At 52.4% G+C, this 11,442-nt stretch overlaps 5 protein-coding genes across 5 annotated transcripts; 2 read left to right on the plus strand and 3 right to left on the minus strand.

Moving 5' to 3' along the window:
• Positions 1-449: 449 nt before the first annotated feature.
• BT62DRAFT_1012074 (uncharacterized protein) lies at positions 450-1,244 on the minus strand (the record flags this gene model as incomplete). The annotated part of the gene is made up of 2 exons (XM_043177875.1): positions 450-819; positions 1,030-1,244. The coding sequence occupies 2 exons, from the start codon at positions 1,242-1,244 to the stop codon at positions 450-452; spliced, it is 585 nt and encodes a 194-aa protein (XP_043034539.1).
• A 334-nt stretch (positions 1,245-1,578) lies between these two features.
• Positions 1,579-1,917, minus strand: BT62DRAFT_1012075 (uncharacterized protein; the record flags this gene model as incomplete). Its single annotated transcript, XM_043177876.1, has 1 exon — positions 1,579-1,917. The coding sequence occupies one exon, from the start codon at positions 1,915-1,917 to the stop codon at positions 1,579-1,581; it is 339 nt and encodes a 112-aa protein (XP_043034540.1).
• Positions 1,918-2,203: 286 nt separating this feature from the next.
• BT62DRAFT_1046632 (glycoside hydrolase) lies at positions 2,204-5,354 on the minus strand (the record flags this gene model as incomplete). Its single annotated transcript, XM_043178489.1, has 8 exons — positions 2,204-3,198; positions 3,267-3,533; positions 3,595-3,796; positions 3,852-3,937; positions 3,985-4,127; positions 4,186-4,348; positions 4,417-4,519; positions 4,583-5,354. The coding sequence occupies 8 exons, from the start codon at positions 5,352-5,354 to the stop codon at positions 2,358-2,360; spliced, it is 2,577 nt and encodes an 858-aa protein (XP_043034541.1). The 3' UTR covers positions 2,204-2,357.
• Positions 5,355-8,245: 2,891 nt separating this feature from the next.
• BT62DRAFT_937473 (uncharacterized protein) lies at positions 8,246-9,281 on the plus strand. The gene is made up of 2 exons (XM_043187330.1): positions 8,246-8,379; positions 8,445-9,281. The coding sequence occupies exons 1-2, from the start codon at positions 8,296-8,298 to the stop codon at positions 8,973-8,975; spliced, it is 615 nt and encodes a 204-aa protein (XP_043034542.1). The 5' UTR covers positions 8,246-8,295; the 3' UTR covers positions 8,976-9,281.
• On the plus strand, positions 8,881-9,804 carry BT62DRAFT_555789 (uncharacterized protein). Its single transcript, XM_043181377.1, has 3 exons — positions 8,881-9,125; positions 9,191-9,396; positions 9,459-9,804. Exons 1-3 carry the CDS (start codon positions 9,002-9,004, stop codon positions 9,570-9,572), a joined length of 444 nt encoding a protein of 147 aa, XP_043034543.1. The 5' UTR covers positions 8,881-9,001; the 3' UTR covers positions 9,573-9,804.
• Positions 9,805-11,442: the final 1,638 nt, after the last annotated feature.

Here is an 11,442-nt window from a genome sequence, read left to right on the forward strand (position 1 = left end):
GAATAGCGCACACATAGAGTTTTTGGGCGCTTACAGGTCGGCAACCCATCTTCGAAGAACACGGGGGGTCCCATGACGTTGTCCGACCGGCAAGGCATATTAGAGGCACTTTGAGAAGCGTGACCGCCCCCCCCCCCCCCCCCACCCACCCAACCCCCAGATGAGATACGGAAATTATCAAACAGCGTAACGGTTCGCGAGATCCATGATTCGCTTCGATTCGAAAACAAAGATCTCTCAACTTCGAGGTCCACGGGCGCCAAAAAAAAAAAGGAAGAACTCTGCAAAGTCGAATACACCGCACCGCATGATGCCGGCTTCACTTTTCTTTCCTTCCTTCCTTCCTTCCTTCCTTCCTTCCTTCCTTCCCCCATCCCCCTCGCACCTTGGTCCGAACGATATGGACACCGGCAAAGATTCGATAGCGATAGCGTCTGAAAGCCGATAATCTAGGACTCGCGACTGCGGGAAGATGAACGCGTGGGAAGAGCCGGGCTATATTTATCAAGTCCCGGAAGTAAATTCTGATTTTCGTATCCGAAATCCGGAATCCCGATGTGATGTGTGCGATGGGCTCGAGATTCGAATTTCACGGCTCCGATGGCGTACGACCGACCGACCCAAGTCCAGCCCAAGCCCGCACCCAACCTCGGGGGCAGTACAGCGATTGAGATGATATCCCTCGCAGGGCTCTGCTGTGTTTCGATTTTTTTAAAATTAAAAACAGAGGCTGTGGCACCAACGACAGGGTATGAGCAATAATCATCGTACGGGACAAGTTGGACATGGACAAGTGACGGAATCGAATCATCAGATCCCCTGCGAGTGACTGACTTTCACAAGGCACCCTTCAGATCCGGGTGATGTGATGGACTCTCTTGAGCGCGCGCGCTGATGCTGACGCTGGGCGCTCGTCATTCCGGTGGGATCAGAGATTGGCCCCCCTTCGTTCGTAATGTACCTTTCCTTGACTATATCTGTTGCTGACACCTTATCTGTGGGGGGAGGAGAAAAATAGTCCCTGCTCACGGCACGACTGTCCGTCCGTAAGGCGATATAAAGGAGATAGATAGCCTCATGTCGTCAGGAATAGAGCGGCCAAGGCGTTGGGTGTGTTGATGAAGAGCTTTGATGACGGTATGGGTAGCAGCGCAGTGGTGGTGCTTGCGCATGTGGGCGAGGAGTGCGAAGGAGAACGTAGGTGAAAAGGCGAGGGAAGTGTGTCGACCTTGCGCTCGATGCATATAGGGGAAGCTCTGATGGTAAGCCTTTTCTAGATATAACGTGCATTTACGGGGTAAAGTTGTAATTTTCTATCCTCTAGAATCACACATACAAGCCATTGCTTCGTCAGTGCCAGCGTTAGCGTTAGCCATCTCAAACATCCATCACATAAATTCCAAACTATTCAAGCACAAAATCATACAAAAAAATCCCAGTACGCGATACATACATACATAGTCCGTGCGTATGCATATGGATAACAACAAATAAGAAAAAAAAAGAAATAGTCCGAGTTCGAGTTCGAGCAACCATGTCCAGTGGGAGAGGGGGGAAAAAAAAAAGCAAAAAAACATATCACCCAGCAGTCGCATGCGCCTTATTCCTCGTCCTCGTCCCCGTATGCACAAACACGCGCTCAGTCCCCCCATCCCCACTACTACTAGCCCTAGCCCCCCCAGAAGCAGCAGGGACGGGGACAGCCACCCCACTCGCACCCCACGCATCAGTGTACGTGCACCCCTCCACCTCCATCGCCATCGGCGCCGCGCCCGTATCCTGCCTAGGGTGGGATCCAGTCATGACGGAGCTCATCCCAGGAGCCAAAAAAGCGACTTTGACGATGGGATGGTATTGGCAGTGGTGGCACTTGCGCATTTGGGTGAGGAGTGCCAGGTGAAAAAGCGAGGAAAGCATGTGTCGACCTTGCGCTCGATGCACATAGGGAAAGCTCTAATGGTAAGCCTTTTCCAGATATACCATGCATTTACGCATAAACTCATAACTTTCCATCCTCAATCCTCCCCGAATCATCACACACACAAGCCACCTCAAACACCCACCACATCACATAAATTCCAAACTATCCAAAAAAAACACACAAAAAATCATACAAAAAAAACAAAATCCCAACATGCGATACATACATACATACATAGTCATAAGTCAAAAGTCCGTGCGTATGCATATGAATAACGAATAACAACAACTAAGAGAAAGAGAAAGAGTAAGAGAAAAAGCAAAAAGGAAAAAAAAAACGGTCCGGGCCCGGATTCGAGCAACCATGTCCAAGGGGGGGAGAGGGGGGGGAGGTAAAAAAAACAGAAAGAAAGAAAGAATATCTAATATCACTGCGCTCAACCCTTAGTAGTCGCAGTCGCAGTCGCCTTATTCCCCATTGTCGTCCTCGTACTCGTATGCGTATGCGTCTTCGTATGCCCCAACACGCGCGTAGCTCCCCCACTACCACTCTTACTACTGCTACCACTACTGGTAGCCCCAACCCCACAAACAGTAGGCACACCCACCCCACTCGCACCCCACGCATCAGGATACACACACCCCTCCACCTCCATCGGCCCCGCCCCCGTATCCTGCGCGTCGTACCACCCGTTCCCCCCATCCACGCTCCTCGTCACCGTTAACGTCTCGGGAGGAGGAGGAAGAGGGGGGAGGGCCACCACGCTAGCAGCAGACGTATACGCCGGCAAGCGCGTCACTGCCACGTCCGCGCCCCGAATCGTCTCCGGCGGCCACATCATACTGGTCGCGACGCGCCCCGCCCCCGCCCCCTCCCCACCCGTCATCCACGCCTCGTACGTCCCCCCAAACGGCGTCGGGTCAGGCTTGACCCCCACAGCCTCGCATTTCCCCAAAGCGACCCGCGGGTCCCTAGGCATCCACCCCCCCTGCAACCCCAACTGGTACGACCACAGCGGGGCGCCCACCACCCCTCCCAGCTCCGGCGACGCGCCAATCTTCCACGTCCAGAAGAACCAATCCCGCAACGCGTCCATGCTCGCCAGGGCAAAGTTCGCCACTGCCGCTTTGGTCTGCTCGTCCCAAGTCGAGGCGTCCTCCCACTTGTGACAGTTCCCGCCAAAAGTGGCTTCGCCCCCAACGCCATTGAGCAAATATCCACAGTCGTTCCACCCGTTGCTGAACTCGCCGGCCATGGTCACGCCGAATGCGGTTTGGCTGAGGGGAGGGGAGGGGAGGGGGCGTTTAACACATAGGAAAGGTTCTAACGAAAAAAAGATACACACCTAGCGTTCATATCCGATCCCCACTCGCATGCCTTAGCAGGCCACATACCCCCAGCATCATCCCCAGTACCAACAACGAACGGCGCCGCCGCAGGACCGCCCCGAAACGCCAAATACGAATGGACATCCAGCGCGATCCGATCCGACCCCGGAAGAAAGTCCGCCCAATCAGCCGCGCCCGCAAATCCATCATGTATCGAGATCATCGGCCCGTGCCCCGCTCCCAATCCGGTGATGCTTCGGATCATATTGTACACTTCGTAATAGCTAGAAATTTATGTTAGCAACCCATCCTGTGTGTGTGTAGGAGAGGGAAGGGGGGACGAACAAGCTTGATAGCTGGGTTTTTCCAATCGACGAAAGGAGCGGCTCGTTGACGATTCCGAACATCAGGACGACGTCCCTGTACTGAGGCTGGCTGATAAACTCGGTGATGATCCGGATATAATTCAGAGTTCTTTGGGCGTTGGCATATCCCATGACGCCATGCAAAAAGTTGACTTGGCCCTTTTTGCCAGAGTGGTTATATGCTGAAAAAGGTGTTATTCTTGTCGGTATGGAACGAGAACGAGGGGGAGGGCGTACCATTCTGTGAGCCAGGGACAGTGTGGAGATCGAGGTTGATCCTCAAACCGTACTTGCGCGCCCATTCGAAGGCCTTGAGAGCGTACCTGGGAGAAAAAAAAAAAAACAAAGATTAGAACGTCGGCACTTGCACAGGAAAGAACAGAGAAAAGCTTGCTTCCACGCCGTCTTTGCGAGGAACGGTTCCCTATCCCATGTATCGATCGCCCAGTAAGGAATGGGCAGCCGGACCCAATTCAGTCCGGCACTAGCGATTTCAGCAAAGTCCTTCTCGGTCTAAAATGGGGAGTTTAGCGGCGGTGGCCGGACGCGAAGGGGGAGGGGGAGGACTGACGATGAAGGTCCGGTAGTGCTCCTCTAGTTGGTTTAGCCCGCCGTTGGCCGTATCGGCTGCCATAGCCTGGCTCAGCGTCCATTCATCGATGGCACCGTCGTACTTTTCATACAAGGCAGGCGTGATAAAGGGTTCCAAGACGAGCCATCCGCCAAGGTTTACACTAGGTGGGAGAGAGTGTGTGAGTGAGCATGGGGGAGGCGGTATGAGAACGGAGAAACGGGGTGTCACCCATAGACATGGTCTTGTCCGAATTTCCAACTCTCATTGAGCGGCGGGGTCCAGCTGTTAGATCGGGCTGCACCACTGAAGGGATCGTTCGGATCAGCCACCCCTAGAAAGAAGACAGTATCAGCAAACCGTGCGGAAAATCAACAAAAAAACACAAGGAACGCACAATACCCTCCGAACGAGTTGTTATAAATAAACGTGGTACCGTCTTCTTGCGTTACGACTGATCCATCTCCTCCCGTAATGGCATCACCGGTCGGCGATGGCTGGTCGCTGGTGGTCCCATCTCCGTTCGGAGCCCCCGGCGTAGCGGATCCTTTCCCCGCGATAGAGCCCCCCCTACTGCCGTTCGCATTGTTTTCATTCGGCTTGACGACGGTAAAGTACACGGGGAGGACAACGGCGAGCACGATGCTGCTGAACACCAGGAACCCTGCGAGCCAGAAGACGAGGCCGCGCTGGGTCGGGGATCGGCCGTGCTGTGCGGGCTTGGGGCTTTTGCGCGTGGGGATCGATGCGTATAGGAGGGGCGCAGAGGTGGTGGTGTTGGGGGTGGAGGAGGAGGGGGCGACGAGGGTGTGTTGGCTTGGTGGGTCCGGGGTGTGGAGGAAGGACGTGCGGGGGAGGGGCTGGAGGAAGTCGGGCGAGGACTTGTAGTCGACGGCGTGGGAGGAACGGAGGGGGCGCTTGTTGGTTGTTGTTGGATTTGGGGTGTCGAAGAAGGACGATGGGTGGGGGGGATTGCTGCGGTCTTGTTGCAAGTGCGAGGAGTTGATGGCAGGGGATGAGGGAGGTGGAAGGTGCTCAGGCTGGATGGTTAGATTGTGATAGCGTGCGTGGGGGGGTCTGAGGAAGGCGTTCCCGTTCTCGTAGTTGACGGCGCGGGAGCGGGAAGAACGGAGAGAGTAGCGGTTGGTGGTTTGTTCGCGATTTCCCATGAAACGTGAGCGGGGGGGTCTGAAGAAGCCTGGCTCGTGCTCGTAGTTGACAGAACGTAGAGAGAGCTCGTCAGATGTATCTTGATTGTCAAAGAGAGGCGGGCGGGAGGGATGAGGGACTTGCTCGTGCTCGTGGTTGACAGAAGGTAGAGGGCGCTCATCAGTTGGACTCTGATTGTCAGAGAGAGGCGGGCGGGGGGGAACAAGGCCTAGCTCACGTAGCTCATGGTCGAAGCTGTCAGAACGTAGAGAGGGCATGTCAGATGCATCCCGATCGTCAGAGAGGGGCGGGCGTTGCTCATGCTCGTAGCTGATAGAACGTAGAGAGCGCATGTCAGATGTATCCTGATCGTCAAATACGGGCGGGAGGGCGGATCTTGGGTCTTGCTCATCCTCGTGCTCGTAGTCGACACAACGTAGAGAGCGCTGGCCAGTTGGTTCCTGATTGTAAAGGAAACGCTGGCGGACGGGATTTGTGTCTTGTTCGTGCTTGTAGTGGATAGAATCTAGAGAAACCAGGCTAGATGTATCTTGGTTGTCCAAGGCAGGCCGGTGGGGGGGACTGTGGTCTTGCTCATTCTCGTAGTCGACGACGGCATTGGAAGACGCCAGAGGGTGCTCGCCAGTTGGATCATGGCTGTCGATGACATGATCACGCGGCTTGTGCTCATGCTCGTTGTCGGAAGACATGATTTAGGTTGTGGGATATGAACCCATATGCCCGGGGACCCTATTAAGTAGAGAAATGAAAGGTGACCAGTGGCCGTCTCGTAGACGGTCGGTCGGTTTCATCGTAGCAAACCGGAATTTTGTTATCTCGAGAGCCAGTAAGAGTCAGGTCTCATGGAGGCAAAAAAAAAAAAAAACCAGAATAAAACACGTGCCGGGGAGGTGCCATGGCCACTTTTGGGCTGGCAACATCCACGCCAAGCTCTCTCCGCGCTGTCTCGACAGTCGTCTCGGGGTGGAAAACTAAGACAACACTCATACATGAGAATATTATGCTGTGTTTGGCAGTGCATAGCTGCGACCTTTAAGCAGGTTCGGGCGTGTCTATTCCTCCTCCGAGAACGGCAAGTAAGAGACATTTAGAGCGGCTGAACGACGAGAACCAAAGGCGCTCCACACAGTCTCAAAGAACCTACCACAATCCAGTCCAGAAAGTCTCATCCGCTAACCTGATGTACAATCATAAGTTGTAATTTTTAAAAAAAAACCAGGTTAGCGTCAAACTAGCGTTATTCGACAACTGGACTGGCTAGTTCGCATCCGAGACCGTTGGACGGTTCCGCGTCAACAGAAACATTGAAAATTATCCAGACGTGCGTCATTTGCGCTCGGAGTTACTAGTAGGTCGTGCATTTATCCTACCGGGCATCACGGGGAAGCGTAGGTAGCTCGGATCACTTTTCTTTCAACTGCGAAAGCTGTAAACTATGAGATGTATGTCAGTGGGGGGAACATTAGGTCCTACCATGTCCTCAATTAATAGAGAGAGGGGGTCTCATCGAATGCGCCACCTGGAATAGAACACCGATCACGAAGCAAATTAACCTCGGCGTTATCGGAGCTACTTGCACTTCAAGTTACAACAAGTCCGTAGCCGTAGATTAACAATTAACGGCAATTCGGCGATGTTTTATTGACATCGATATGAACCTGGGAAATTTTTAAAAAAACGGATCGCTGGGAAAAGAAAAAAAAAAAAAAAGTGCGAAAGATACGGTGAAGCTAAGAAAACGCAGATGCGAAGAAAGATTGGATGGGCGCTGGGAGTACGGAATCGGACTTATTATTATTATTATATACTGAAGATGGTGGGATGGGAGGGAAGGCGGACTTTGTGTGTGCGGATCAAAAGGCCTTTCGCCCGGCGGCGGGTGACTCATGAAGGGTCTTGACATATCCGAGGGTCAAGCTACCTTCCATATGCATCTGCGCGCCCCCCGCAAAAGCAAATTCGGCCCCGCCCCATCTACCACCTCGGAGCTGTCAGTCTCACACACATGCCCCAAAGAGCACGGCACACCCCTGGGTCGCCAATAGAGTATGTATTGTATGCAAGCCCACATAGCACGCCACGAACCATAACCAGTACTCCTTGATCCGCAGTATCGCCAATGCGGAGACGATAAGGCGTTGGGTTGTAGAGCTCCCCCACCCCCGCGGACTCGGAGCATCATCATCATCATCAGCGAGCGACCAAAATTGATACCGAGTTGATGCCGTCACAGCATCTTTAACAGGAGGATAGGATGAGCCGACCTCAGATCTATGACTTTTGGTTTAGAGGTACCAATGCCTGCAACGAGTGGATCGCGGGTCCGAATAATGGCCCCGCGATCCACAAACTGTAACCGCAAGCACGACCACAGATGCGAGCTAGTCGGGTCTATGACAGAAAGGAGCTCTTGGTAGTGACGCGGCGAGAAGACGTCGTAATCCGGTTCTTGCGAGTGCGAGTCTCCCTCTTCTTGATACCTTGATACGAAAGAACAAGCAGGGTTAGGAGTTCGGATCCGCGACACGGGGAGGGAAGAAGATCCGTGATGATTATTAAATAAATAAATTGGCCAGATCCGCAGATGTGGCTGAGAGCTGAGAAGATGGGGAAAATAATGCCGAAGAGCTGGCTGGCTCTGCTCGGTGAAAGAGGAGCGGGGGGGGGGGGGGGGGGGGGGCAAGAGTGATCACCGGTACCGGCTCTCGCTCTCGCTCTCGCTTCTGTTCGGATCAAAAGGATTTGCACCCGCGACGCGCATGCAAAGGCCAGGCCAGGCTCCCCCCCTCCCCTATTTTAACGACGGGGACGGGGCTGTGTCGCGATTTGAGGAAAAAGGAAGCCTTCGTCAAAGATGCGTTTTGCTGCTGAAAACAGGGCTTCTGAGCGTTCCGTTTGTATAGATGAAGCGTCCACAGAAGGCTGAGAGCGTAAATATACATGTCCCTTGAGAAAATGGTGGGGATGGATGGTGTGAAGGAGGGAGCTCTCTCTTTTCAGATGATGGGCGTCGCAACTAGACAAGTGGGTTATCTTATTTTATTAGGGCAACGGAGGACTTGGAAACTTATTTGGTCTCTCCTGGGCAGAATCTCTTGGCAAGTATGCTAAAAACAACCACAGACATGGGATCATCGTATAATCCTGCCGCAGCCCGGCATACATTGCAACCACCCCCACCCATGTACGGGAAAGATATCGACGACGAAGAGCCTCATGTGGAAGTCTCAGACACCTGCCCTGCGTGTTCACCCGAGTGGCGGCCGCGCTGCCTCATCCCGAACATCCTCTTGTTCTTCGTCGGACGTGCGTTGGTCGCTCCGGCCGACTCTCACTCGATTCTGAGGAGGAGGAGGAGGAGGAGGAGGAGGAGGAGAGGTGCGGTTTATCCTTTCATTGCTAAACATTCTCGGTTACGAATGGCCTATCCCCCCCACGCACCTGGAACATCATTGATCACTGCGCTGAGTTCCAAGAGCAAGGAATATTCTCGAAACGGAGAAAAACAAATCTGCTGCGGTGCGGTGTCGTTTGACCCGCCTCTGGATTCAGACAGGCTCTTCCTCCTCCTTGCCTTACTGTCGGGTCGTACAACGAACCGAACGGACGGGTACACGTAGGCCCATCGGAGGACGTCGCTTTGGATATGGGCAAAGGTGGAAGGTTTACACACCCAAGCCCCCCCAAGACGATCGATCGATCGCGCGCTCGAGATGGTCGAGGTGTGTCAGGTCAGCCGCGCAGGAGCGAGAATGGCATTGTGTGCGCCCGTATGTGTCTCTCGCTCTCTCGATGTGAAGCTTCGCTTATGAATCATAATTCCTCTATCCCGCAGTAGCGACCGCGACCGCGACCACATCCACCGTCTTGGGTTCCTCCCTGCCAAAAGCTCCTCCTCTCGCCATACAAGATTTCCACGTACGGACCTACCGCTCTTCTCTCTCTCTCTCTCTCTCTCTCTCTCTCTCTCTCATCACATCGGAGCGCTCGAGACGGGTGTTCTTCGAATCGATCACACCGCGTGAAGCCATCCACGTCGAGGTGAGCTCCTCTTCTGTTCTGTTCTGTTCTGTTCTGCCTCGAGTCGAGTTTTTCAACACGAGCACGTCTCTCGACCTCGACCTCGTCACTGTCAGCACCGGAGAAGAAGAAGAAGAAGAGCCTACGAGTGTCTATGGAGAACGCCAATGCGTGAGTTTGGTTGGTTGGTTGATTAGTTAGCATCACGCACTCTCTCTTCTCTTTCTCCTTCTCTTTCTGCCGACACTGGGTTGGATTTAACAGACCCTTACCCATGCACCCACTGGGACCTTGTGGCACACATGGTGCTTCTTCTCTACTGTACTCTAGGGCAGACCAGCTACAGAGGGACTAGGTAGATTTGCAAATTTCACTATTTTCAGTGACTGTATGGCCACTGTTCTGGCACCATAACTATTGCTAATAATCCATGAGTGGCCAGAATAGATGATTCTGTGGTCATGCATTCAGCCTATTTATTTGTGTTTTCAAGATGATCTCATTGGTATGTCATCTGTTGCACACCTGGCCATTTCAATGATGGATGATGTGATTTGAGGTGATCTTGACATCATGGATGGGTGATGATGCTAAATGTGTGATGGATGTGTGGGGAAATTCACTGGCTGGGAGCTCAAAGGAGATATTCATGCACTGTGTGATTATCTTAGGTAGGTAGGTAGGTAGGTAGGTAGTATTAGGCTACAAGTCTAATATGACTTTATTAGAGTTCATGTACCATGTGTTTACAATCTATGATTCAACATCATTGCACTGTGATTCCCAGCAGTGGAAATGGTATAGCTGTTAAATGAGGAAACAGAAAAATCAGAATAAGAATGTGATGGCTATAGAACAAGATTGGCCACTCACACCAGTTCATACTGAAGAATCATCATATCATCAAGATACAGCACCAACCATGGCCTGGAATTAATGGTTTTAGTCAGATAGAACAAAGGTTGTGTGTAATCAAAGGGCTTACCAACCATCAGCCATTGATGAGCCATTCCTGCATGACTAACCAGTCTTTGTTCCTGGCACTGGGAGTTGGCTGGAATGTGACCAAGTGGACACTGGCAGTCATGCTGGAACTCCATGCATGGTCCATAAACAGTTCTCGCCAATCACTGATTGAACGAAAAGACATTGACATGATTTGTGGTGTGGGTGGTTGGGAGCCAGAGTGATGGAAAGGATGCTTTATGTCTCTGAAGTCAGAAGTCAGAATATAGCTTTTATGAAAATGAGAAAGTCAAGGGCTGAGGCTCACCAGAGATTGAGGAAAACCCGGTGATGTGACTGTGATGGAATGGGGAGAACAAATGCAAACTGAGTGGCTAACATCTCATTGAAATACAATTGATCGGGGCCCGGGCGGAGAAGTCCGGTCATTTGTGATTGATTGGTTCGACCGAGTTTTTTTCGAGCGTGATATTGCAGCGAAATGAAATGGAACAGATATGACGTTGCACGAGAGAGGATGGAGTGCGTTTCTTAGAGTGGCAATGCGCTGCTTCTAGCTGAGCTGGGTTGGGGTGAACTAGTGCGCTCAGTTCAGATGTAAAGTATTCAATGACAGAGGGCATTTACCTAGGAATGAATCGACGACGTAGCCGTCAGACGAAGGAACGTGGACGGAGAGGAATAGGATCATCGATATTCATTTAACCCAGAGAGGGCGCATTGATGTTCTCCGCTCGGTGAATCCTCACTCGAGAGAGAGAGAAAGCGGGGAACGAACTGGGAAGAGAGGAAGGCGTGATCGTGGCCGAGCATATTATTATGCGGAGGGGGCCACCCGAGAAGGTTGGTAGGACGAAGCGACGGTGCGCCCAGTCGCACTAACATCGTTTCCCGTTCCTGCCCTTCCTCAAATAATCCCTTCCCTGTATGGGGGACTGGACCCTTTGATAGAGTATAGAGTTATTTAGATTCGAGGCCTACCCCCTCCCGAAATCTTGATCGTTAAAGCCGACGATACGATCCAGACTGAGACACACCCCCTGATGATTAAAGGAAAGTTTGGAGAGTTTTTCTTGGCAAAGAGCAAAAATATAAAGCCAG

Source organism: Guyanagaster necrorhizus (assembly GCF_019112545.1).
Source record: "Guyanagaster necrorhizus MCA 3950 unplaced genomic scaffold BT62scaffold_42, whole genome shotgun sequence".
Classification (NCBI taxonomy): Eukaryota; Fungi; Basidiomycota; class Agaricomycetes; order Agaricales; family Physalacriaceae; genus Guyanagaster; species Guyanagaster necrorhizus.

Bases quoted from the DNA above. Each gene is read 5' to 3' on its own strand.
- BT62DRAFT_937473 (XM_043187330.1), top strand. From the start codon at position 8,296: ATGTCCCTTGAGAAAATGGTGGGGATGGATGGTGTGAAGGAGGGAGCT. The intron at 8,380-8,444 runs GTGGGTTATCTT...TCTCCTGGGCAG, and splicing joins TGGGCGTCGCAACTAGACAA to AATCTCTTGGCAAGTATGCT.
- BT62DRAFT_555789 (XM_043181377.1), top strand. From the start codon at position 9,002: ATGGGCAAAGGTGGAAGGTTTACACACCCAAGCCCCCCCAAGACGATC. The intron at 9,126-9,190 runs GTATGTGTCTCT...TCTATCCCGCAG, and splicing joins GAATGGCATTGTGTGCGCCC to TAGCGACCGCGACCGCGACC. The intron at 9,397-9,458 runs GTGAGCTCCTCT...TTTCAACACGAG, and splicing joins GTGAAGCCATCCACGTCGAG to CACGTCTCTCGACCTCGACC.